General features: G+C 39.6%; 2 protein-coding genes across 4 annotated transcripts; one reads left to right on the top strand and one right to left on the bottom strand.

Annotated features, from left to right (window-relative positions):
• Nucleotides 1-16,634, bottom strand: TRAPPC3L (trafficking protein particle complex subunit 3L). The gene is made up of 5 exons (XM_053974387.1): nt 16,593-16,634; nt 14,689-14,786; nt 11,926-12,025; nt 1,169-1,354; nt 1-127 (listed from the first exon to the last, which is right to left on the bottom strand). The coding sequence occupies exons 1-5, from the start codon at nt 16,632-16,634 to the stop codon at nt 8-10; spliced, it is 546 nt and encodes a 181-aa protein (XP_053830362.1). The 3' UTR covers nt 1-7.
• On the top strand, nt 2,050-25,112 carry LOC128805588 (calcium homeostasis modulator protein 5-like). Of its 3 annotated transcripts, none has more exons than XM_053974385.1 (2): nt 2,050-2,589; nt 5,353-8,259. In XM_053974385.1, exons 1-2 carry the CDS (start codon nt 2,050-2,052, stop codon nt 5,740-5,742), a joined length of 930 nt encoding a protein of 309 aa, XP_053830360.1. In that variant the 3' UTR covers nt 5,743-8,259. The 3 variants fall into 3 exon arrangements, with proteins under 3 accessions (XP_053830360.1, XP_053830361.1, XP_053830359.1); XM_053974386.1 differs by lacking the exon at nt 5,353-8,259 and adding an exon at nt 23,789-25,112 and having other exon boundaries at nt 2,115-2,589; XM_053974384.1 differs by lacking the exons at nt 2,050-2,589; nt 5,353-8,259 and adding exons at nt 22,476-23,033; nt 23,789-25,112.
• The last annotated feature ends 2,521 nt before the right edge of the window (nt 25,113-27,633 follow it).

The raw sequence follows: 27,633 nt of genomic DNA, 5'->3' as shown, positions 1-27,633 counted from the left end.
ATTTCTTTCATTTGTTCCTTCTGTGCTTTTTGTCTTCAGGCTTCCTTAAAAATGTAATTCCTATTTCTGTCACAGCATCACCCTTCAGCCTGTCCTGCAGGAAGGAAACTTCTGCTGCTAAGTGAACCTGGAAACAATCAGGTGTGATCAGTTAAGCAAAGAAATGCCCAGTTTTCCACCCTCCTCCAGTATAATGAGCTTTTTCTCTCTCTTACCACAAGAGGACCCCCTTTCTCAGATTTCACAGGAAACAGATAGCTAGATTGTTTTAAAATAGCTTTCCCAACTAAGCTAGTATGAAGGCAGTTTATAGACACTGGAATTTATAGCACATTACCCCTCTCCCCAGTGCTTCTGAGACCCTAAATTGCATACTTGATGATTTTGTCATCACAGAATTTCCTGATCATGTACTAAGACTTATGATATAATACTTTTGCTAATTAGTCTTGTATCAGATACTATAATTCTGAGACTGATGTATGTACATAACACCACAGGGTTGAGTTTTTTGTCTCTTGAAATATAAGATATATGCCAAATTTGATATTGACAAAAAGATAAAGGAGCCCAAAAGTAATCTCCCTGAAAAAGCTCTACAGGTCAGAAATTTTCAAATTATGCCCTTTATTTTTTTCTTTGCAAAAACCTTAAATTTAAGAACAAAATTTGGATTGCCATCTGATACACTTCTGATGCTTTGGTTTTAACATTATACTCATCCACACTTTGTTCTCTCTTTCAGCAGGTACCACAGTAACCTAAGAATATTATTTATCTTGACATATTTGGAAAGAATCAGGAATGACTATTACTGGCTACAGCCGTGCAGGGAAGTGTGATAGGCTCCAGGAACAGTGGAGGAACCCAACATGCCCCTCTGTCCCTCCACTTTAAGTGTTACCTGGCTTCCTGATCCCACCTGGCTTTTGCACCCAAGTCAGACACTGAACAAGCAGGCAGGGACAATGTGGAGGTGAGATAATCCATGTGCTTCTCTACCTCAGGATCCAGGATCAGCCTTGTCCTCTTTTATCTAGCTATAGACATTTAACCTGAGAGGTTAAACAATACTGTATTTCCTACTTTTATCTGAACAAGTGATTTTGTTTTCCTGTGCTTCTGTGAATTAACAAAGAATGGAGAAAACAGATGTGCCCTTCCTTACCATTTCCAAGGCACCTCGAATCACCCCACAAAGGAGGTTACAATAGCAAAGTGACGCTCGTTCTGCTGGCAGCTCCTCCACAAAGTCCACTAGTGGGTTTTTGTCCAGTATTAAGGAGAATTCATTCCCTGTGGCACTATTGCAGCTCACACTAGGGGTGACTCCAAGGTACATCTTGAAAGCAACCTGCAAAACAATTAAACTCTGCTGCTTAAATGTGTTGCGTGCAAACCAGAGGTGAAACTTTAGAAAGAAGCATCCTGTAGACAAATTTTACACCAGGAAATAAGTGGGGAGAGCCAGACAGGCTAGAAATCAAGTACATTTGTCTCTTTTGTGATCAGCTTGAGCTAGCAATGCAAATCTAGAGCTATGTGATGCTCCAGGAAAACACAGCAGAGAGCTGTTCTTCTTTGAAGTCCCTATATTTACAACCACACAAAATGGTTTTACTGTTATCACTCGTCTGCTTTCAGTCATGTCATACTCCCTTGGGACCATTAGCATCTATATTAGGTCATTCACTACCTCTCCAGCAACTTTTAGAATCACAGCTCAAGATCTCCCGCAACTCTGATCTCTCCATCTGCAGTCGCTTCAAAAAACAAACAGCCCACAAGACTTCCAAGACTGCAAACTTAGCTGGTTAGACAGAGTGCTGCTTGCTTTCTTTCCACTGCCGGTGAATGCTACTGTGAATGTGCCACATCTGCCCTGCCAGCGCCATTCTGCAGCAGTGACATCACGGCGTTATCTCGGCAGGGCGTGGGCAGGCGGGAGAGCGTCGGGCTGCGCCTCCTCGGGAGAGCTCTGCCCCGCCGCGCACCGCTGCCAACGGAGAGAAACTGCCTCGATTTTCACCTCCTTAGTGAGTACCAGACATGGATGCATTCCAAACAATCCTGAAGTTCTTTATGAACCGGAAAACCGCTATAGGTTACAGTTTTATGGCGCTGCTGACAATGGGAGGTGAACGTGTGTTTTCTCTTGTTGCTTTCAGATGCCCTTGCAGCAATGAAAGCTTCAGGTACGGTTTGGTATTTCTCTTCTCACCAGCTCTTGTTTTGCTGGTTATTGGATACTTCTTGAACAGCAAGACCTGGAAACTCTTTACAGGCTGCTGGGTGAATCCCAGGAAAATATTCCCCAGGGAGAATATTTGCCATTTCTTTTACGTCTTTGGACAAATCACTTTAAATGCTCTGGTAGCCCCAGTGATGTGGCTTTCCGTGGCTTTGCTGAACGGGACTTTTTACGAATGTGCCATGAGTGGCTTGAAAAATCCTGCCTACTTACAAGCACTTTGCCACAGCAAATCGGAGAACTGCTTTGAAGAGCTACACCTGGTAGCCTGTGACAAAAGCTCCCTGCCCTTTTCAGAGAGTGATGAACTAAAAAGAACACTTCAAGCACAGTCCCAGGTAAGAAAAATTATAAATGAAGAGCATTATCTGGGTTGTACTGCTGCTGGGATTTATCTGTGGAAGATCCTGATGTCAGAAGTTTCCTTAAAACTGTTGGCTTCGTGTAAACAATGTTTTGGCAGCCTTGCAAAATACAGTCAATCCATCTTTTGGTTCAGTTTGAGCTGTTCCGTATTTCTTAGGGGTCCTCACTGGTGGCGGGGTCAATAAGACCAGAAAACATAAAGCTTTCTTCCTGAATGGAGATTGTTCTATGGAGAGAAAAAAAAAAAAAAAAAAAAAACCAACTGGATTGCTTAGGCAGCTGAATTAACAGATGTCACCCCATTAAAGGGGTCTGTCCTGTTAAAAAATTTGTGCCACACTCCCACACTTTAAATCGTTGTGATAACTGTAGGGAATTTTTAGGTCACTAACAGCAGAAAAATACTGGAAAATAAGATTTGTGAAATAACATTTGATTGCTTACATAATGTATTTCTATTTGTGTTCCTCATTTTCATGATGCCAAACGTGAGCATGTTTTTGTCCTGCTTGGAGGAAGTGAGAAACAATAAAGCAAGCAGATCATGCAAAGCTGAGATCTTACTACATTCTACAGTGTTTGTGCAGTACAGTTTTGTTCTCTGCATTGTAATGCAAATAAATTCAGAGGCAAAAAATCAAAACGGTGGAGAGAATAAAAAAAAAAAGCTACAGAAAAGGGAAAACACTCTGTGGAGCCAGCAGGTTTTTGTCAGGAATTGTATCCATCTGGAACAATTTCCTTTCCAAGAGCTGGTTTTATTTTTAAGTCCTCATGCAAATAGGACAAAGACTGCACTGCAGACAAAGCAATTTGTTTCATAGTTGTAGAAAGCAACAACAGATAGTGCTTAAGACTTCGAGTTGTATGTATGGGAAATACTGAAAGACCAGGGATTCAGTTTTAGCATGAGAATATATAAGTTCATTTTCCAAGCTGCAAGAAAGTGAAAAACTACTAAAAAGAGAAATTTCTCAAATACCCATAAAAATCACTAGTCAGTACAAAGTGATTGGGAAAAATAAAAAAAAGTTCCAACTATTCTTCCATACCAGTTCCTAAGAATAGTTGTTTGTCAAGCTTCTCTGTTTCACAGACTTCCCTGAAGAAATTTTCTATATTCCATCAGCAAAACACCGATTTTTACTGGTGGCTATTTTTTTAACATCAGTGCAAGAGTTCACATGAGAAAGGATGCAGCTCTCCATATCATCACCATTAGAGCATGGGAAATCAGTTCCAGTTCATACAAGCCTCTGAGTCCTAGAATGTTTGTCCCACACTGGAGCTTTTTCCAGTGCTGGAAAATAAGTTTAATTTTTTTTTTTTTTAAACACATCGCAGTGGATTAGTCAAGTAAAACCATTGGCTAGGCCAGTGGCACAAGGCAGGAAAAAATGTGTCCACACTGCTTTTCTCCTTAGAGGAGAACATCCTACAATAACCATTTCAAGAACATTTTTCCATCCTCTCCCCTTGCTGAGGAAGTAATTGTGGAAGTAGCTCTTTCTTTCAAAATGTTGCTGACAGAATTTTGTCCAAATCTGAAGGTGCTACAGAAAAAAGAAGTTGAGTAATGCTGTTTAATTATGTTGTTGTTTTGTTGGAGGTTTTTTCCTAATAAAAAGAAGTCAGAAAACAAAACATCTAACAGTGGTCACAGTTTAAAAGGTTGGTTGATCTGGGACAAAAGTTACTTGCCCTTTTTGGTTTTGTAGTTCTTCATTATTCAAGATCAGTAATTCTTGTTGGGTAGTTGTATGTAATGCATTCAGGAGTTAGAAAACGCTTTAGTCTTTACCAAAGAGACACCAAAAGGAGCAGTATTGAGAAGCCTCTATGCTGATGGACTTACTCTTTCTCTTCAGTCCTGTCTTGGTTTGAAAAGACAGGTGTCTGCTAAGGAAGGCAGGAGCCTTCCTTGAAATGGAAAATGTAAACCTCCTCCCTCTGAATTATTATAATTTTGAAATTAAGGGGCTCTCAGGCAAATGGGAATGGGTATAACAGTTCTTTACTAGGAAAATAAAAAATACAAATGTAATAGTACAAAAAAGAAAACAAACCACTGACAGAGTCAGAATACAATTTGGCATCCTGTGGGTCAGGCTGTTGGTAGCAGTCTGATTAAATGGTGGCTGCAGTCATAGAGTGACAGATGTGGTTCTGTTGAAGCAGTGATCCTGTAGAAAGGTGTAAGTTTCCTCTGAAAGTCTGCTGGTGGTGTAGATGGGCCTGGTCTTCCCATGGGAATCCAGTGGAGAAAATAGTTGCTCTTCTGGGAATCCAGTGGGAAAAGGCTGCTCCTCTGGGAATGCAGTGGGAAAAGGCTGACTGTGGTGTTCCAAAGCTCAGATTATATCCAGGTAGGAATGCTTGGCTCCTCCCCCTGGGCAGAGCTTTTTACAATGGGATGATGTAATTTCAATCAGTCATGCAGTAAGACTCAATGGCCCATTAACAGAAGATGTCTCCCAGAGGGAGGATTGTTTGTGGAAGGGATAAAGAAAAACTGTCCAATTAACAGAAGATAACTGCCCCACCTTTAACAGATGGGAATAGAATACACATCCCCATTTCCAATCTAAGGCAAGTCCCCATATGGATGTCCCACTAACATCAAGGCCAGCACCAAATGGAAACAAAGTGTGGTCACTTTGTCAGACATTCGTGATTCAAGTAGCATTTTCACTTGGGTCTTTTTAACCTGAAATTGATTTTTTTTGCCTTCCCAGATTTTAGGCTGGTGTGTGATAGTTACCACAGCTCTCCTGTCCCTGCTAACCACTTGCTGTGCCAGCTGCCAGTCAAAAGTCAGCCACCTCCAGCTGATGTTCTGGAGAGTGTATGAGGGGACGGAGAAGGAGCAACTGGAGCAGATTTTCCAGCTGTATGCCACCAAGCTGAGTGAGAGAAACCTGAAGTGCTTTTTTGAAAACAAGGAACCAGAACCCATTTCCCTGCCAGCTTTCCAGGCATGGGAAGATGCTTCCCAGCTCTACTCTTTCAGCAGCAGCAAACAGCATTATAGCACAATTCACAGGCTAGTTGAAGAAGGCCAGAAAGGAATCAGTGAGGAAAGAGAGACAATGCTGGACCTTGCAGACAGAAGGGAAATACCATAGACCATTTCATAGAATATTTTCAGCTTTTAAATATCTTGTTATATGGCACACTTCTAGCTGGTTTCATCTCTATATTTTTTCACAATTTTTCACAATTTTTTTACTCTTTCTTCTTCATCATGTTTCCTCACAGTTAGATATTTGCTCCAAAAGGATGGAATAAAATTATTTCCCTACACGAGTGAAAAGGCTGCAGTACTCCATGGCACCCAGAGTTCATGTCACTGGCTCAGCATCAAGAGCTGACAGCACAAAGAAAGGAATAATGGCTTCTACAAGAGGGTTTTAACAATATGCTGTGCAAAATGTGCTATGGTGTGCTTGTCCTATGTAAATCTACAGATTGTCAACAAGTAAAGTGATTTGAAGTGTGTGAATATAATAACAAGATATGTGTGGCTTTCTGACAGCCCACAGAAAGTAAAGGTTTTCCGTCCAGGTCATTTCCAGGCCAGTTGCAGATACAGCCTTGTTTTGAGGCACCAGTGGTCCCTCAAGGCTTCTCTTTGTATGGATATATCTTTCTCTTTGTATGGATATAAAGTTCTACTTTTGAGTGAGTTTCAGGCACTGGGTGCAGCCTGTAGTGCTATGTAATATTGTTGTTTCTGGGCCTGCAGCCAGTCTACAACAGAGGGCCTGGAAGGAAATTCCACTTTTTAAGACAAGAAAATATTTTTTCAGAAGACTGACTTTCATATTTTGAATATCCTAGGAAAACTTTGTGTCTGGAGCAAGAAGAACCGGCAGGTGAGGGAACTGCACAGTCAGTACCTCGGACAAATGCATTTCACCCCAGAGCCCTGTGCTTTACCTCACCCACTTGGAATTCATTATATGCCTCTCAGGGTGTTCAGAGTATTTGCAAACACTATATAAAAGGAGAACAAAGTTACTTTCCCTGGAGTGGCTGGGCAGGCTTTTGTGCAGCATTTTATTGCCAGTCTCTCCGAGTCTGCAAAGAATCATAGTTTTGCTGTGCTTGAATCATGCTCTTCTCAACAAACCAGGATATCCTGCCCAGTGAGTGAGTTCTCATACTCACTGGTCTTCTTCAGCAGATAAAAGCATCTATATACAGATCATTACTCTTTATGAAATAAAACACAAGCGCTAATTCAACACTCTGCTTAGAATTTTCTCCTTATGTTTTCAAGAACTTGTGACCTTTGAGACAATATTTTAAAGTTCTTTCATCCCAGATGACCCACTTAGCAGAACACTTAAAACATGTTATATGCTTAAATGAGCCTGCTGCAGCTGAAAGCACAGATGCAACACTGCCAAAATGAAAGTCACAACAGCAGATGTCTGGCACTGTGTCTGGCACATACACCAACCATTTTCTCCCCAGGAGCTTCTCCTGGTATATCATCTACCTACTTCCAGGCTATATGACCCCTCCTATTTGTCTGGTTTTACCTTTCCTTATGAGAACTGCCCCAACATCTTCTGTCCAGCTCCATTTCACCTCCTCCTTGCCCACAAGGGGAGATAGCACACCCTCTAAGTGGACAGCTCTGCTACCTGGGCCTAACATCCCTTTCCAAAACTGTCTCTCCACCTCCTTCCTCAGAAAATCAAAGCAAGTAGGGATGCAACGCAGAGGACAGCAAGTAGGTTAATGAATTGATCAAAGAAATATGGGAAACAAGTGGGTTGATATAAAGATTAGGCCTCCAGTATGATATAATAGCTGGGACACAGAGGCAAAAGCATAGCTGGTAGAGGGAAAGGTAGGAGGACAGAATGATCTCACTTAGAGCTTTTGGTATCCTCTTTTCCCTCAGAAGAAGGCTTAGGGCTCTCCACCTGAGTAGCCCAGGCCATCTGAAACAGCAGCACTTCCCAGCCCTATCTATCTGCTTTATTGTGGAGGGGCAAATCCAAGATGAATTTCCCTCTCCTTCTCCTTGCCTGCTTCATGTTTGCAGGTAGCTCATGTTGAGAGTGTCTCCATCCCCAAGAGCAGCTGTTGAACACTTTGTGCTGCAACGTGTGCCTGGTAGGAGCCTAACTCTCACTGATCCTCATTCCCAGGGCTGTGTGACTCTTTTATCTTGCCAAAACGCCTGTGACTTAATGCAATTTCCATGTGGATCCTAGAATACTTCTATAAAAACAATCTGAAATAACAATCAGTTTGACCTTATGTTTTCAACTGGAATGTGGGTTTGGCAAATTTAACTTAGTCCTTCAAGGGGCTATTGCAAAAGCTGCTTCCTATCAACATTGTTCCTGAATCCAGCTGCCATGGCAGCTCAGAAAGAGACAGACTGTTGTCAACACTGTCCAAAACAAACTGGAAAGAGAAAAAAACACCCAACAAATAAAACCAAACAGCAAGATCAACATTTTCTGCTGGAAAATTTAGATTTTGTATTAATTCTGATACCCATAAAAATATGAGTATACAAGAAAATAGAAAACTCGTGTTTAATCCTCTGTGCTCTCTCCCTCAGTTTAGTCTTGAAATTCTCTTAGCTCTTCTTCCACATCTGCTGCTCCATCAAACTTGAAGCCTTTGTTATAAGAATAAAGACTTTTTAACCATGCTAAACTCTCATATGCTCTCAATTTAGTTTCAGCTGTACTTTGCATTATGGTATGATGAATCTGTCCAAATTCTATTGTTAAAAATTCCTGTGTAAAAGAGAACTTACATGAAAACTATGCAAAAGAAGTATCTGGTTTGCACCAAATTAAGGCCAAATTGCAAACCTATATATTGAAAATTGTGAAAATGTCTTGTCAGGAACAATAATTTAAGTGCATAAATAAGCAAATCAATGAATATAAAAGTTTTTTTTTCTTAAAACCAGGCAATAACTGAACAGCAACTACTTTAAAACTACCATTTACAGCTTCTCAGAGGATAAAACAAAGGTCTTTTCAGTCTTTGTGACTCCAAAAGACTAGAAGGTAAAATGAATGAGGTGGTTTAAAACTTGTATCTCATAAATCTGTCTCGTTTTTATCCATGAAATGGAAGAAAAAGAATATCTGTTTAGACATGTACATAGGTTTGCCAGCAAAATTATGCCCATATAAAGCAAAACCTCACTTTTGAAAATGTTATTTGCAACTCTATGACATTATATATTGCTTAATGAGAAAATAAGATCTATGCAGTCTGAATTAAAAATGTATCTCTGCCCTTTTTCAAAAACTCAGTCAGCATTCTATCTCTCTTAAGCAGCAAGAATAAAAATCATTAACGTTTTGATGGTGCTCAAACACAGCCTAGAATTACTGAAATATTTAGGAAGCCACTAACTTTTCAGTCCCTCTACATACTACTGGGGACTTCTCACTTCCAAACTTTTTATGCATAAGTCATGACACCAAGTAAGTAAGTACAGACTGTAAAAAAAAATGGAAACCATTATTTCAGACAGCATAATAGCAAGATCAATGAAGGACCAGAATTCATCTGCTTAAAAGGGGAAAGGCAGCCAAAATGATATTTCTGCTAGCATACTTTTCATTCTTAGCATTTTTCCAGTCAGTGTTTGGAAAGAGGAAGATATATTAAAGGTCTTGCCATCTGTTGCTGATTCCAAACTTCTCTTCTGACCTTTTCTTTACTCTCCACAGTGCAGCACTTCAATGTCCTGTTTACTGTCTACCACAGTAGGCTGTATTACTTAGCACAGCAACCTGCTTATGCATTTCCCTCTCCCTGCTGAGATCTAAAAACCAACATTTACCAGCTTCATAAATTCTGCCAGCTTCTGTCAGACCTTAAAACTGGCCATAAGTCAATATACAGGGACCTTGTGTGGCAGCACCTTCCATGACAAGGGGAAGGACTTTTCCTGTCCTACAGCTCTGGACAGAGGGGTGGCATGGTTGGATTACCCCATCCTTTGTTATTTCCCCCCTCCCCCTCCCTGCCCAGGGAGCTCTCTTCAAAGAGCTCCAGAGATGTTCATTTCCTGCATTCACAGGGTACTGAGTGTCCACAATAAAGCCCATCTCTGCAGCCACTGCTTTTCAGGAACAGATCTGTCCTCAGGCACAGCAGTGTTTAATCCAGCAGCAGAGCCTGTGAGCCAGCTTGCTGTGGACCAGAGTGTGTGACTGGGCTGCTTCCACCTGTGGCACACACAAACAGGTCGTAGTGCTAGAGAAGGCAATATAAACATTAGATCTAAAACCAGAAGCTGTTTTTTGCAACTCATTTGATCAGATCAATTACATCAAGGTCCTTTGAGGAGAAATTAAATTAAAAATTTGATTTTGCAGGATTATAGAGAAAAATTATCAACCTAATTTCAAAAGTAATCCTCAGTTATATTCAGATCCAAATTCAAAATCCCATCTTGGACATTTCTTCTTTAGTTGGGCTTTGTCCTTAATATCATTCCTCAGTTGGTTTCCATTTGTTACCCCAATTTGCCAGAAAGCCTACTTTTACATGTCCTGTTTCATCTCTTTTTTAATTCAATCCCAACTGTAACCCTGCCAAGTCACAGGACCAACATGAGAAGACAGTGAACACCATGGGAACTCAGTGTAGAAGGGCTCACTTTGGCTCTGTGTCAAAACTTGCTGGCCCTTCTCCAGGCCAGTATAAATTAGCAGTAAAGCCCAGGCTTTACAATCTGAACCAGTGGTGGAAGTTTTAAGCTCTCAGTCACTGCTTTAGGTGCACCTTTCCTCCAGTATTTATTTCTTAATCTGGGAAGCTGGCTCTGTACTCCTCATTTTATGTTTTTTTTTTTTTTTTTTCTTTTGCTTCATCTCTTTCCATTTCCACAGGGAACATCCACAGCCTGATCTTACAGACTTTGTTTTCCAAAGAACTGAAGGATAATAGCTATGTTAACAGGAGGTTTGGCTTTAACTACTTGAATTGCTTAACTGTCTTAATTACTTTAATTTTGAACTGGTTTTACTCATCCTCAAACATCCTCTGAAGACTTAATGCAGTTAAGTATTTAAGCACTTTCTCCTGGCTGGGAACACTCCTGCTGAAGAGTTAAGGAGAGCAGCTTCATGATTCTGAACTAAAAAGTTTAACAGAGTATTTGCAGCTCCTTACTGAGTCACTTTAGACATGTTTTGTTGGTATGTGTCTCAGACAAATGTGCTTGAAGATTATTTAAAAATTGTTTTGCCAAAGAAATGTGAAAATGCTGTCCATATCACATTTTGCCTCAGAAATGTTTTACTCCTACTACAGAACTCCTTTTTGTTTGCTAAAAATAGTCTTTCAAAGGGACAGTGTGCTTTAATGTTTGTTCTAATCTTTCCAAGTAATTTTTTACTGTTCTTAATAAGTCTCTTTGGAAGTACAATCTGCAGAGAAATAGTGTCTTTTTCCATTGTTAATTTCTCACTGTACTTTGCTGATGAATAGCATGTATCGAAGAATGAAGGTTCAACTGTAATAATGCATTTGTAAAGAAGGGAACTATGAGGAAAAAGACTCAGAAAACCAGTTATCTAACATATATCTGAAAATAAAGTACCAATATCACCTGAAGAAGAATGTAAAAGTGAACAAAAATGTGATTTTGCAGCCTGGTATCATTTTTTTAAATGAGGCAGTGTATTTTAAAACAGTGACTGAAATGCTGCTTGTCTCATCAGTTTCATTCAGCTGTCTTCACCATTTCCAATGGATCATCTACCCCAGCTCAGCTGCTTACCAGGAGGAACTTTGTTATGTAGTCTTATTTCAATTTCTCTTTGAAACTCCCTGGGATTCTAACTTGCCAATGGGGGCAAAAGTACATCTTTAGAGACCTGTGTCTTTCTTGTCTGACAGAAGTGTGAACAGCTACTCAATAAAAGGGAAATTTCCACCAAAGTAGGTGAAAGTACATGCTCTGATTTTATCTTTTTGATCTTATAATTAGATTTGTGGGTAGTCAGGAAAATATTCCTCTCATTTTCCTTTCTTACAGTTCTTCTTTGCTACCACTGAGCTTTTCCATTTTGCAGAAAATCCTGCAGCTTATTCTTAATATTACCATTTTAAAGTAAAAAGATATCTAAGAAAATTATAGCAATGATGAGAAGAGTCAAATGGCAGAAGTAAAAATATCAAAGTTTAACATCTGTATGAGACAGTTAAGACATGCTCCTAGGAAGAGAAAAAAGGAAGGGAATATATGATTCTAAGCTAAGATCACTGAATCTGATGACGCTTTAGAAAATGCAAATCTTATTTACCTGTGCAATCATGTCTGCAGTTTCAGAGTAACTACGGCACTTTTTCACAGCTGAACGAGCCAAAAAGTCATCAATCAGCCTTACGCCAATGCTGTATCCCCTGAGGAGGAAACAAGGAAAGGCAACATTTGAAATGGGGAACTTCTTTCCACCTGCCATCTCCCTAATGCGTCTCTTGGACTTCCTCAGCAAAACAGCTGCATGATCCTAATTGAGGGACTTTAGTGACAACACATTCTTCTTTCTACCACATTTTACAGCACAGTGGGACTGCTGTTCATGTAGTCATTTAAGGAATCATACTTCTTTAATCATGACAGTCCTGGCAAGGATTATATGAATTGTCTACACAGTTTGTACATTGTCTATATGTATAGACACCAATCCTGGGCACCCTCATTGCAGCATTCAGCTGCCATAGGAAATGCACTCACACCTGATCTCTTTCACTTTCTCCTCTTGCCTCTTCACCTCATTTTTCACTCTTCCTTCACAATTACCTGTTTGTCTTTTTTTCTAACATGTTATCTCCCTTCATCTAACTAGTTGACGAAAAAAAAAATCCAGAAGTTGTTAGTTAATGCATGTTACCGATAAGTAAGGCTTTATAAAGGGCAGGCCTTGTAACATGGCTCCAGCCTGTTACTTAGGCTAAATAGAAGGGAAATATGGGAGAGTGACTCAGCTGGAATAAGGGTAGAGAAACATCAGAGATGAGAACATGAGAGATGTGAGACGTGCTGCGTGACTGCCACATGTCCACAGCATGTCCACATCATGGTGTATGGTGGTTGGTTGACTTGGGCTTGTTGTGCCTTAAAGCTGTGAACTGTAAACTGGTAACATGCTAACTGCTTAAAAAGGCTGGGTTTTTGGCAATAAGGAGCACTCCTTTGTACCTGCCTGGGGTCCCTGCGTCGCTCATTACTGCAACAAACCCAGAGGTTTTGTACACTGCCACCTCCATTTTGTATTTAAAATACTACAATTAAAAAAAAAAAACAAACAAAAAGGGATGGAAGATAATGGAATTTTTATAAACCAAATATTCATTCCTAGCTCTGACATATTAACAAAGGTCAATAACTTCTTAGTGTGCAAAACAGCTGTGACTCCAAACATTTTCTGAAAAATGGAAAGACATCGACACAAACATTTTGTAAGAATAGGTACTCAGCTCAGAAATGTTTTTAGGAAATTCTTCATTCCCAGTTATGTGGATATTGGCAGTGTCTGCTTTTTTGTCGGAGGCCCTACACCCTCAGTGAAGCAGCCTGAACTCAGTAGAGTTTCTTACTGGTTTGTGTACAACATCTTCGGCTAGAAGACAGTGAGCTGATAATGAGACAAAAAAGTGGATTTGGCAGTGTGAAAATTAAAACTGCAGTATGTCATGTGTCTAGAAACAATTAAATAGTTATCTATTGCCTAAGTATCAGTATCAATAACATTGGCAAATGTGTCATCATAATTTAGCAAGGTATGTATTAGTGACATATGAGACTATTTAGATACATTTCAACTTTTATGCCCTAGATTTGTGAAGCTAAATTAATAATAGACGGGTAAGCAGCTACTTAGCAACTGTACGGTGAAAAACACCCTTCTCACTACAGACTATATACGTACACGGAGAGAGAGGTAAGTACACTGTCCCCACATGTCACAGGTCTGCTGAGATGTGAGGTTTCTTTGTGAAGCTGGGCTGTTTCATAATTACAGGAGTAAAGAATACATTGTTTTAATGAAACCTGTCATTATATTATCAAGTCTTCCTCAAAACAAAAAGATTTTCTAGAAACAACTGCAATAATGAAAACATAAAGAGGAAAATCTGTCTTCACATCTTCCAAAACTGTTCTCTAATTTCTACCATGGCATCATTGAAGAAGCCTGTGCATATTTTAAATGTATGATTTTCACCAGAGCTGAATGAGAGATGAATATAAAAAAGTATCTGAGGGATGTTATCCCTTATCAGTTTGTGAATAAATTACTTTTCTTTTTCCTAAACAATGATTTTTTTTGTTTGTTTACTCTCATGGATAGTTATTGGACTACAGCTACTTTGCAAACTTTCAGGTTAATAGTAAAGTGGTCAGGGTATTCTGTCCTCTGTGATTTTTGTAAAGCCATTTTGCATGTCCACTTTGCCCAGAAATACAAGCCTTACTGTTCTGACAAAGGCCTTACTATATGTTCTTGTTGACCAGCTAAAAAGTTGTTTCTTGCTGATTCTCCATTGTATTGTGACTTTTATGGTAGTAATGCCTAGGAATCTCAGTCAGGATGACAGATTTGTCAGGACAGAATGTCCTGACAAATGAACATTGGATCTTCATTTTCCAAGGAGGTTATCCATATAAAAATACACCTTCATTGACATTTTGTGCTATTTCACTTATTGCTGTATGGTCTTTTAAAGGTGAGAGGCTTATTTGCCCCTGACCAAGTGAGGGATATAGGATATAAATTTTAGTTTATATTAATAATTAGCATAACTAAAAGATCAGCAAGGAGCAAGTGTAAGCTATGAAAACAATCTTGACACTTTTCCTCAGAGAATTAAAAAGCTAATTGTTGTTCATAATTCACAAATTAGTGTTGTTTCTGTTGACAGAATATTGAACCTTTTCCCTGTCTTCTCTGTAACCATAGACAGAAGGCTGGAACTTGTGAGATAACAAACAAAAAGCTGAAAGGTAATATATATGTAAACAAGTACAATTATGGATAAAACTGAACATTTAAAGCAGTACTTACATTCTATCTAAACAGTCATTGACATCTTCATCTTTTTCATAGTCCTTGCACAGCTGGGCTACCAAAGCTCCATATGTGAGTACAAAAAGTTCTCTGCTCTGTCAGTAAATAAGAAAATCAAAAATGAAGAGAGCTAAAATCCAAATCTTCCATGTTTTTAAGCTGCTGCTCATTAAAAGCAAGTAAAAATAACATTTAAATTAATAAATAAATTTTCATCCATGGATGCATAATCACTGAAATCCACATTTCAAGCATGACAGAATCTGTATTGATCCTCACTTGAGTTTGTAAGGGATTTTGGTTGTTAGAAATACAATTTCTTGGTATACTCAGAGTTACTGTCATCAGTAATTCTTGCATCTTGAGTGTATGTATGCTGGATTGTCAAATGCTGTCAAGTGCCATCCAAGAATAATAACAAACAGCAGCAGGAAAAGAGGCAATGAGCTATTAATCCTTCTGCAGTAGCACAACAGTTCACAAAGGTAGGGTTCATCTGATTCAAATTATTAGTCACCTTCTCTAAAAAAATTAAAAGTAGATAAAAATTTAGCTCAAAATAATTAAAAATACTATAAATCAGAACAAGTGTAAAGAATAACAAGATGAAGGGGATGGTGAGGATTGCAGCCCCCTGCCTGAGGAACATGGAGAGCAACTGAAGATATCTCTGCAGTGGTCCTGCCACAAGCACTACTGTGGGGTCTTCAGGTGTGCAACAATTTAGAGGAGAGTTTCCTTCTGTCCCTGCCCTGTCAGATCACATCCATGCACTGCACAACTGTCTGTATTTAGCAGGAGTAGCAGCTGTCCTTTAAGTGAGTTGACTCTTACTAAACTTCTTGGACAGGAATTAATTAAAATGCTACAGCCCTGTGGCATGTGGTCAGACCAGAGGTGCTTTTTGTCTCTAGCCTGTGGAAAAAAAAATAGTGAATACCACTAAAAACAACAGAACAAATCACACTAGCAAAGTAAGAACAGCTAGGTGGAAAAATTTCTTTCTGCTCCCTTTGCATCAGAAATTTGGAGTTTAATCAGTGTTGCTGTTTTAACAAGTCACTGTTCAAATTCTTAAACAGAACCAGTTTCCAAACTCATTTTAGTGATAACTCCTGTTTAAAATAATATTGTACCCTTGGCCAAATTCTCAGTAACAAGTTTTCAGTGGAGTAAATGGATGTCATACAGGTCCTCTATTGTTTCGTTATTATTGTTCAGCAAAAAGTCTCAGTTGCAACAAGAAAATTATCTCAGAGAAACTTAAGCATAATATATCAACATAATCAAATTTATCAGCCACATTTGCAATCCACTGGAATACTTTTTGACCATAAAAGAGTGTAATTATATTACACTCTTCCATTTATTTTTCAGTGGAGACCTCTGTCCTCTTTTCAGAAATTGATACAATATTGTCTTAAAGCCTTCTGGAATTTTTCCACTGCCCAGTTCCTGTCAAAAATCACCATTCACCATAGAGCCCTAAGGCTCTAAACTCCTGAAGAAAGGTTTGTGTGGAATAGCACCATTCAAGCATAGAACAGAGATCTCCTCTTGTGTTTCATTGAATGACCATCTAACAACAGAGGTACATAAACTTACCTGGAATTTATATCTTAGACCATAAGCACTTGAAGCACTTAGACTTCTGCTTCTGAATAGACTGGAGTCTCAGAAACTTTGTGCCCCTCTTTCCCAAGCCTGTACAGAATCCCAGCATTAGGAATAGTAGCCATAAATGCTGCCTGCAGCTCTGCTCTTGTACCACCAACCTTATCCCTATCCTTTCAGTACTTTTAGATTGTTCAGAAATAGGAGTGTATAAAATGCATCAATAAAATAATAGATTGTTCTTACTCCATGCAAAATTTTAATAACACATTACAAAAATGTCTTACTATTTTGTGGTTCTCCTGCTTTCTTCCTGGTGACCGAGACATGCTGCTTGTGTAACTCCTGATGTGTTTGATTGTCAGTTTATATCTTTTCTTCCTCAAGCAGCACAGTTTTATCTCAATCCTCTTTCTCTTCTCTTTTCTCCTCTCTGCTCTTCTGTCTTTTGCATGAGATGTGTTTGCTGCAGTCTGTAATGCTGCTGATGCTCCTCCTATTCTCTGTGTGCACTGAGCCCTTTGGGAGGAATTTGACTGGCAACAGATCTGCCACTGTCCACAACATAAATAATCACTCTGTCCATAGGAATGGTTTGTAATCAAATACACAGCTAGCATACATGGGAAGTCAAACAGGACAGGTCTTAAATTTTTAGGGACAGTTGTTGTATTTTGTTGTTTTTATCAGACTTTGGTGTTTGGAGAGCTAACAAAAACTTCCGCTCTAAGGAATAAAAACACAATTGCAAGATGCTGCTGTACCAGGGAAAAAAATTGATTGTTTTCAATCTAAAGAAGCTATAGTAGTCTGCCAACTCTGACTGCTGTAGTCTGGTGAGTTTATATATGCCTAAGTTGGGGAAGTGTGGCTTTTAAGGCACTGCTACCACCACATTTGTGTAAAGCTGCCAGGGAAGATTGAGAGAACTCAGCTTCCCAGAGGAATAAATTCTGTACCTGTACAGCTGACAGGTTGTGCAAATGGCACTTTCACTAACCATGTTTCTAGGGGGTATTTTATCATTCTTAACCTGTTATAGTCCCTATTTCTTAATATCCTTGCAGTGAACATCCAGGCTTAGTTCATCTGTTTTCGCCTGTGGTAAATTTGGCTTATGTGGTAGTTTTGATTTGCAATGAACTTCAACAATGGCCATTGGTGAATTTAGAAATTAATCAGGTAGTTGTTATTCCTTATAGGACTTACCTGCACATACATTCCAACTCTCAGGAAGGGAAGCAGTAATATATGGGCTCCTTGGAATGCCATGCTGTTATTCAATTTCTATTAACTAATAGATCCAGTGCTAGAATAAAATTACAGATCTTTACTATTACAGATACACAGAAGGCATTAAGATGTGATTCATTTGGGATAAGAAAGATTAGTTTATTTTAAAAAATGGTCATTTAAAGTTATGACACAATTCAACCAGGAAAAATAGGGATTTTCAGCTTTTTCTGTGTAAAGCTCAGTCATCCTAACTGCTTTTATTTCACACAGAATGAACTTGTATTGACAATTTTACAATGTAATTGCCTCTTCCATTTTTTTCAGGTGCTTTTCTGACCCTGTAAAACCTTATTCCTTATTATAAGTGAAACAATTTTAGGTGCTTCTCATACCTAAATGTTAATAAATTTTAAAAGCCAGGCATTACAATTCTCTAGATAGTTACTTGCATTTCTAAACTGAGTCTGAGATGGGTTTGTTTCTCTGATTGTCTCCAACAGCAAGAGTGACAAGCACCAAACATGCCCCACATTGCAAAAGTAATCCCATATTCCACAAGAAAGTGTACTGTATTACATTAAAAAAAAAAACCCAACCTGTAAAAGACTATAATTAGTATAATTCAACTTTAGTGAACCCACCACAAAGCACTTAAGACTACTTATAAATGAGCACAATTCTGCTTATCTGGTTCAGAATATATATGGATTAATTACTTCAGCCTGCATTATTAATACCATAATTACGTGGGAACCCCGTGCACCAGACAGTGCAATGTATGGCAAGGACACATCAACATTCTTTGAAAAACACAGACATGCCCACGCGCACACAAGTAAATTCACACATATATTGCTATGTATTGAGTAGAATGTACTGCATTTCAAAAGGTTTGCACATTATTGAGAAAATGAGGCTGAAATGGTGTGTCCAAATAAACTGGGGATTCAACAGCTCCAGTGAGGGAAACAAGTCCTTGGTGGATTGTCTTGCAGTCCTGTGAAAAGAGTAGAGGGGGGCACACATCTGGCAGCTGTTTTAATCCTGAACATATACTTCTTAGGAGTAATCCAAGGCAATTGGAATAGTGAGAAAGTTAGAATCACCTTCCACTTCCCTTTCTGTCCTGTTTTTCAGGAGAGAAATTTAGCCTTCAGACCCAAGGTCAGTCTTCACAGTGCTTGAGCATTAGACTACACCAGTTCTCTTAATTCCCATCAAACTAAAAAACAAAAACCAAATACAAAATATACCCTAAAGCTCAAAAGCACAAATAAAAGCATGCACCAGCACTCTGTCTCTTGCAATGGACTGGCTATTATGGGAAAGCTGATACCTGTAGAGGCAAGTACATGATAAGTGCAACGTAAAAGTAAATAATAAATTAGATATTGCCTAATTAGAAAGAGTAAAAAAGAGAAAAAGTGAAAAAATTATTTGATCCAAAACAAGAATGCATAAACCACAAAACACAAGTGTCCAAATTAGTAAAATACAAGGTCAAGATTTTGTTTGCTCTCCATTTTTCAGATGGATAGACCTTGTATTAAATTTTCTCTGACAGAAAATAGAATTCTTTCAAATTACAAGAAGGTAGGTGTTGAGGATTTGAAGCTATGTGAAAAAAAGAACACAGGTTTCTCATATCACGCATGAATGCTTTTACTAGAAGTCCAGCGTGGCTGCTGCTCTCACCTGGCAGATCACAGGACATGGGCAGTGCTCCCCTCTAGTTCCACAGGAAATCTGATACTTTCATACCATGCTTTCTAACATGCACAGGTGGACTTGACATCCATGCAAAATAGAACTCAAAGTGCAGCTAGAGGAGCCACAGAACATCATCCTTTCAACTGCTAACTCAGTAATGGAAATATGTGTGCAGGACCAGAGAGTCTCCGCATTCAGTCTCCTCCTCCAAACTTCAGTTGGAAAATAGAAGATCACTTCCCTCTTCCTCCCTACCTTTCCCTGGCCATTAGATAACAAAATCCTGGTCTTTTTTTTTTTGATCCAATAAATATCAAAATCCTCTCTGTGGCAAAACTAAGCACAGCTGGTAGAACTATAGCAGGAAAGCTGGAGAAGTCAGCTTCTTTGCAGCACAGTCACATCTCATCACTAATAATAACTGAGCTTGTGGAAGAAAGAGATGAGTTTTTTACTAGATCAGGTGGAGAAGGGAGCTGAAACAAATCTCTCTATTCTGCCATGGTTGCTTTATTTCAATAAAAAGGAGAATAAAAATTGTTTGCTGTGTATGGGAAGGTGAAATATCTATTCCAATAACCATGTTTCAAAACAAATGACAAATTATTCTCACTCCTTAAAAAAATATAAAAATCTCTCCTCATAAGTGAGGTTACTGGCAGTGAGTTCAAGCTGACAGAGCCCTGCAATATGAAAAGCAAAACAGTGACTAAGGTTTGTTAATGGATCCTATTTGCCTCAGATGTCAGCTATAAGCATCTTTTTGCCTCACAGGCCAGCAAGCTGTCACTCAGGTAGTGGTATTTTGGATTGCATCCAGTCCTAACTCTTCCTTGGAATTGGATAAAGAGCCTAAATGTCTACCTTAGGACCCTGGGTTCCTCTGCAAAGGCAAGTACTTAAAGGTTTGAAGTGCCACCCAAGCTCTTAATTGGATCCAACCCTGTAATTTGTTCCATAATAGGATGACCCAGCAGGATCATTTACAGCAGAGCATGAAAGCAAATGCCAAAGAATGAAAATGCAGAAGTACAAAGTTGTTGTATTGATTGTATAAATTGCCTCATTCAACAGCCTTAGGCTGACTATTAATATTTCAGTGTTGGATACCACTTCAGTTTCACATCTAATGTGTTTATTGAGTAAACAAGAGATGCTTGGGAGAGCCTTCTTCCCTTATAAACAAAATAAGACACAGGTTCCAAAAGAAATCTCAGAAGGAATCAATCAGAGATTTTAAAATGAACTGAGGCATAATGGAAGTTTCTTATAAAATGATTTTGTAATAGCCTGATAGGTTTATTCCACTGATTTTTTTTAAATATAATGTCACTAGTACAAAAAAAAAAAAAAAAAAAAAAAAAAAAAAAGTTACTGAAAATCCTGTGATACTGAAAGGTTTAAAACGGCAATATTCAGATAACTCTGGGATTTCATTGTTACTCTGTCTAAACAACTAAGAATGTAACAAGTTCCAGAAAAGCTGTGACAAAGTGCTGTTGGATGTTTCAGCATGTTTCTGTACTGCTTTTAGTTTTGTGTAACAGTGTCACATTGTTTGAGAGCCAGTTACCTGCAAGGACCTCCTTCCCAGATGGGCACTGGGGATGAGAGAGGCAGGCGTCCACCCTAACAGTGCACTGGAGGAACAGGGTCCTGCCTAGTGAACAGGCAAGGCATGTGTAACATGCCATCCTTGTGTACAACAGCTGAGAGAGTTTCTCTGCCATCCAAGCAGACACCATGGGTGCTAAAACCACTGTTCGAGATCAAATTTATTATTAGCAACCCTCTCTGCAAGGGGAGAGAAGAGGCTGTGCAGACACTGTTATATCACACAACCAAGTCCACACATGCTGGAGATAGACATCTGTAATGGGAAGGCAAATTTCCCCATAAACTTTCTGGCTAACTTTTACTTTTTTTTTATTTTCTTAGTAAGAATGTTTATATGACAGACTGTCAGACTTTTCAGTCTTTAAACACAAGTATTTGCATATTCAGATCAGCCTAGGTTATGCAATGCATAGAACTACTGGATAGTGTAACCAAAGAAAGAGTGCAATCCAGAGATAATCATCAAAAGTGAAATGTTTTCAATTTTTCAGACCCCTGCTTAAGGCTTGATTTGTGAGAGATGCTCAGAGCCCAGGTTATCTACCCCAATATCCAGAAGCCAGCTGTGGAAATGCTTAATTGAAAATTTTTTATCTCTGTCCATGGAATAGGACTGACTATACTTGCAGAAAATCTTAGGACTCGTAATCACAAGCACACTATATAAACACCAGCTGGCTTGACATTTTGTGAATAGCAGATTTTATATATACATATATATATATATATATATAATGAAAAAAAACCACCACAAAAAAACCCAAAAAAACCAAACAACAACCCTCCCCCCCCAAAAAAAAAAAAACAAAAACAAAAACAAAAAACAAAACAAAAACCAAAACCAACTTTCCAAAGGAAACATTCAGCACTGTCACAAAAAGAGACACGTGGGCTTCTTGCCACCTACAGGTGAAACACTAAAATCCTCATGATCCAGCAGCTACCTACTTCTCAGACTCTAGTGCTTGGACAATGAATTACCCCAGAATGGACATCAAATGCAAACAGCACTGCAATTCTAAACATTGTGCAACTTCTGGAATATTTTACAAGTTTATTTTAAAGTGGAAGCATTCATTTTTTTTTAACCAGTCCATTTGCCAAGGATTTGTTTGGATGATCTTTTATGAAGAATAGCTGGAAGGCTCCTTTTTTTTTTTTTTTTTTTTCCCTAGTTTCATGCCATGTTTCTGCTATTACTGTTGATTAGCAAACAGCTTGGCAATTAACGCTGATAGGTTAGCCATCAGTTTGATAGCCCTGCATGTCATCCAAAAGGTAGGGGGAATTTATTGTTACTTTCAGACAATTAGCAATGGGCTGGCAGAGCTCACAACAGCCTAAAAGCTCAATTTTCCCAAACAGCTGAGATAAATTACTGAATCAATTAAAACACATCAGTGGATGTCTGCAAGCATACTTAAAGCTAGCAAACAAGCCACTGAAAATTAGTGGGAAGAGAAAGATTAGTAGGGGGTGTTTGGGTGTTGTTTGGTGGTGTTCATTTCAAGCTGTTGCTGTTTATTCTGCTCTGCCATTGACACTAGTAAAATATAACTAAAAGCTAGTACTGACTAAAAAGAATTTGGTAAAGGATAGGATCTAAAATGGCTTTCCTTCCAAAGTGGTTAACTTTTCTAAAGGGCAAAGAGGTTGTTATTGCCAATGCAATAATTGCAATATTGACAATTGGTGGGCAGCAACTTTTCTCTTTTTTCACATTCAGCTGTCCTTGTCATGTTGGACAGAACCTTATCTATGGGCTGGCTTTCCTAGGAGTGCCTGCACTGATCCTTCTGATTGTTGGCTATGCCCTGAACAACCAGACTTGGAGGCTGGTTATGGGCAAAAGGTCTCATTTTGAGAGGGAGACTTCATCAAACTGGCTGCTGAAATGCAAACTAGTCTGCTTTGTTTTGTGCAGCATCACAGGGAGGGCACTGGTTGCTCCAGTCACGTGGCTTGCAGTCACCCTGATAAATGGCTCATATTATATCTGTGCTGTGAGCGAGTACGTCCCTGTGTATTATTACGGAGCTGCTCCTAACCTTACCGCTAGTGAACGCAGTAGGATATTGGCTACGTTTCCCTGCAGGCAGCTGGTTCCTCCAGAGCTGACCCGGGCAAGAGATGAAGTGATTCTCCTCCTCCGATACCAGTCACAAGTGAGTAACTTCTGTTGCCTGTAAACTTGATGGTAAGAGGTGAAGCTAATTCAGCAGGCATAAAACAAGATCAGTGTCCTCTGTCTTGAGTGCTAAATCTGTGTGTTTTGAAGCATGTTCTTTTCTTTTAAGTGGAACAGAACTTCAGGTATATAAATTACTATACCTGCTTGTCCCATTTGTTACCTGCTGCCTGAGGATATGTTCTTCCTTGTGTAGTATCCTGAAAAGTAAGAGCAAGTACAACAAATAGAAGTTTAAGAGCTGGGGAGGGTATGAAGTTTCTTCACTAAAGCAGAAGAAATGTGACTAAGAGTCTCAGGCTGTGAGAGCTTCTTGTGAATTCATGGAAAATCTTGGTGTTTAGATCAGACTCAATTCCAAACGTTTGCATACTGGGTAAATAATAGAAGAAGCATTAAGTTGTCACTTCAGAGAATTTTTTTTTTAAACAAGCTATAAGCTAATATAGTCTAGAACCTGCATGGCCTATCTTATAACAATAATAGCTGAGAAAGCAATAATCTTAAAACTGCACAACAGAACTTTCTTGAACTTGAAAGGAACAAGTGATTTTAGTACATGGCTGCCTCCAGTAGGCACGGACTGGGTTTGGTGGTAACAGATGGTTTCCAGGCTTATACCTTGTTAATGCTATTATTTAGGAAAAGCAAGTTAATCTTATGGGTTTTCTGGTGCTCAAAAGTTACCACTGTGAGGATTTTCAGGTCTAACAGTTTTTTTCTTTTGGTAAGGTGGCTGGCTGGCTTTTGATTGCTGTGGTAGTCATCACTGTGTTCCTTTCTTACTGCCTGGCAAGCTGTTTCTCCCCACTCAGCTTTCTACACTTCAGATACTGGAACAGCTATGTCCACAATGAGCAGGAGCTCTTTGATGAGGCAACAGAGCAGCACTCCAGGCTCTATGCCATGCAGAATGTAAAGAAGTTCTTTGGCTTTGTCCCAGGAAGTGAGAATGTAAAGGAAATTCGTATCCCATCTCTCAGGGAGTGGCAGGCCATTTCTGGACTGGCCTTTCTAAAACGAGTGGATGAGGAACACTATGATTACAGCCTCCTCCATGACTGGGCACTCAAGGAGCGTGCAAGTGGAAAGTATCTGAGGATTGATGAAGACCTTGGGATCATAACACAGCTCTGAAGATCCAAGACCCCACAATACTTCACAGAAAAGCAGGAACCTGTCTAGCTCTATATCAGACCTGAGCTGTGCTGGAACTTTCCAATACAGTATTACATTGATGTATAAATTATGTGAGCAAGTGCATCTTGTTAATGTAGTCCTTCAGCACCTGCTTACAGATGCCTTTACTGATGGCATTTTGATTCCTGTGGGATGTGGTGATATATGCCTAGATTAGGGTGGCCCATTTCAAGTTTCAACTCTCTGCTTTCTAATAGTTGTGCTGAAAGGATAAGTTCGTACTGAGAAAGTTATTTACAAATGCTTTTTTAGTTTTCTTTCCATTAAAAGGATCTTTAAGATGTAGATCTTGGTTGAATCCTATGAATTGGTCCATTCTGTATGGAGCAAGGGCACCTATCCAGCTTTTCCTTAGTGGCACCTAGAAGAAATTACTTATTTCTCCTCTTCTGCTATTTTTCTTTGTATTATATAAGTAATCTACACTGAGCTAACTACTAGTTAAATCTGGGGCTACAGTAGCATGCAGGAAACATATGGGGAAATTTTATCATCAAAGGCTGAGTTTAGATACAATGATGAGAGAACTTTTAAATTCTGATAAGGAGAGAAAATCCCCACTGAGGCACATGGTGGGGGTGTGTAACAAATAGCAGCTGTATGAACAAACACTTGACATACGGCAAACTGAGTTGAAATGTATTCTGGCTGAAAGAAATAGCAAGGTCAATTTGGAAATGCTTCAAAATCTCCAAGGTGTTTGTGTGCTTGTCTACTGTACAAATAGCAAATGAGGATGGGAAAAATCTCAGTCTGTACAGTAGGGTTTGCTTTGCCTCTGTAAACTTGCAATTTATACATAAACTGGGCCTATGAAAATTACTGTGATTAAAAACTACTGAATTTTGTGAAAGAAGGCTTAATGGTGTTTTTGTGTTAAGTCAGTTTGGTATGATATGATATTAGTCATCTCCTCTCTAACCCTCTGTGCAGATGCTTCTAACTCTAAGTGGGAGGGAAATGCGTGCCATAATTTTTTTAATGCTTCCTGTATTGTCCTGCCATGTACACATATACATGTGGGCTCCAAAGCCAGATGCTATCTGCTACTAATAAATGACCCCAGGGGCTTGAAGTGGAAAAATCGAATTATTTAATACATTTTACTAGAAAATGCACGAATCAGAACTGCTTTGTCCCTCCCCTCCTCATCTGGATAGGGGAGAAAGACTATAAGGAAAGGCTCATGGGTTGAAATAAGGGCAAGGAGAGCTCACTCAGGAATTACTGTCAAGGGCAAAACAGACTCCACTTGGAGAAATTAATTTATTTTATTACCCATTAAATCAGAGTGGGATAATGAGAACTAAACCTAAATCTTAAAGTACCTTTCCCCACCACCTTCCTTCTTCCTGGGCTCAATTCCACTCAGAAGTTTTCTAGCTCTTCTTCTCCAGTGGTGCAGGGGGTGTGAGTGAATGGGGGCTGCAGTTAGTTCATCACATATTGTCTCTGCTGCTCCTTCCTCCTTGGAGGGAGGGCTCCTCACACTCTCCCCCTGTTCCAGCATGGGATACTTCCTCCCAGGACGAAGTATCTGATGTCTCCAGTGTGGGTCCTTTACAGAAACTGCAGTTCTTCATTAACTGCTCCAGTGTGGGTTCCTTCCACGGGGTGCAGCCCTTCAGGAACCACCTGTTCCAGGCTAGGTGTGCTGCAGGGTCACAAATCCTGCCAGCAAACCTGTTGCAGTGTGGGCTCCTCTCTCCACAGGTCTTGCCAAGAGTCTGCTCCAGCACAGGCCCCCGGTGGGGTCGCAGCCTCCTACAGGCACCCACTTGCTCTGGTGTGGGTTCCTCCAGGGGTTGCAGTTGGATGTTTCACCAGGGACCTCCCTGGGCTGCAGGGGCACAGCTGCCTCACCGTGGTCTGCACCAGGGGCTGCAGGGGAATCTCTGCTCCAGAGCCTGTAGCAACTGCTTCCCTCCTTCCTCACTGAGCTTGGTGTCTGCAGAGCTGTTCTGCTCACTCCTCTCTCTCTGACTGCAATTTCTGTTGCTCGGGATTCTGACTGGAATTTCTGTTGCAGTGTTTAGCACCGTGGCCCTTCTTAAATCTGTTATCCCAGAGGTGCTGCCACCATTGCTGCTGGTGCTCAGCTTTGGTCAGCAGCAGGTCCATCTTGGAGCCGGCTGGTGTCAGCTCTGTGGGACACAGGGGAAGCTTCTGGCAGCTTCTCACAGAAGGCACCCCTGCAGTGCTCTTACTACCAAAATCTGGCCATGCAAACCTAATAAAAGGTAATGGGGCTGCATTGTTTATGTGAACTCCTTAGGAAACAAAGTGGTAAACACAATTTCTGATTTAATTTTAACAATATTTGTATTTTTTTATTTAAGATGGAACACATGCAACTGATTTGTGTATCTGAAAGTTTAGATAGAAACCCCTATGCTGATGTCTGGATCCAAATGACAAAAACCTGCTGCCTTTAGTCCACGTGAATTCTTTCCACTTCTATTGTTTTTACAGTACTACTACAAAATGACTCCATATTTGCAGTTAAGAGTAGACTGTAAAATTCTTCTTAGATCTTGCTTACCTAATTTTTAAATTAGGCTTCATGGTTTCTGATTTTGTCCCAATTACTACTTGCCCTGTATTTTTCATAAGAGTAAGTAATTTAAAATACAGACTGGAAATACTATCTGTCACTGTGAAGTCAGCTTGCCAATATACTAACAGACTATCACCTTCTTAGCATATATTAATCCATATACTACTAGAGCTGTAGTATTTTAAATTTTGGGGTATATCCCTTTACTCCTTGGCTCTTTGAAACATGTCATGGATTGGTAGCAAAGGCACAGCTTTTAAATTAATTCATGATTACAGACAAATCTATGAGTTGGTACAGTTAAACAGTCAAACTGTGCCTGCTGAAATGAGTAATCTTCTACCCAGGAATCCACTTAGAACTCCAGTTTGCTCACTTGAAATTTATTTTCTTTATGCCCATGGTAACTTTTCTGGAAACCTTGGGCTTATAAAATATACCTGTGGGAAAATTGCCAGCCATGGGGCCAGGAACGGGATGCACTGTACAACCACTCTGTGTACCACGTACCCATCAGGTCTGCTGTTGTTTAGCCCTCAACAGTCTTAAATTCATCGTGGCAGGCAACCCCAAAGCATGGCAGCTCCCAATACCATTAGCCTTGGCGACTCCTATTCTGCACACACATCATGGCAATACCGCCGATGTGATGGGACTCCTGAAATCCCGGTGAACGTTTCCTGGGAAGTTTGCAGGCGCTGTTTAACTTCAAGCTGCAAATCACCAGTGGCATCTAATAAACTTCCAATTTCTGGCAGAAATAGCATTCAGCTGCCTTCACGGTACCCTTACGCAATACCTAGAGCGTCGGGTTCGAATC

This window comes from Vidua macroura, chromosome 3 (assembly GCF_024509145.1).
Source record: "Vidua macroura isolate BioBank_ID:100142 chromosome 3, ASM2450914v1, whole genome shotgun sequence".
Taxonomy (NCBI): Eukaryota; Metazoa; Chordata; class Aves; order Passeriformes; family Viduidae; genus Vidua; species Vidua macroura.
This window is presented reverse-complemented; position numbering and strand designations above follow the sequence as displayed.

Bases quoted from the DNA above. Each gene is read 5' to 3' on its own strand.
- TRAPPC3L (XM_053974387.1), bottom strand. From the start codon at position 16,634: ATGTCTCGGTCACCAGGAAGAAAGCAGGAGAACCACAAAATA. The intron at 14,787-16,592 runs GTAAGACATTTT...ATTTACTGACAG, and splicing joins AGCAGGAGAACCACAAAATA to AGCAGAGAACTTTTTGTACT. The intron at 128-1,168 runs GTAAGGAAGGGC...GATTGTTTCCAG, and splicing joins TTCGAGGTGCCTTGGAAATG to GTTCACTTAGCAGCAGAAGT.
- LOC128805588 (XM_053974384.1), top strand. From the start codon at position 22,476: ATGGCTTTCCTTCCAAAGTGGTTAACTTTTCTAAAGGGCAAAGAGGTT. The intron at 23,034-23,788 runs GTGAGTAACTTC...TCTTTTGGTAAG, and splicing joins TCCTCCGATACCAGTCACAA to GTGGCTGGCTGGCTTTTGAT.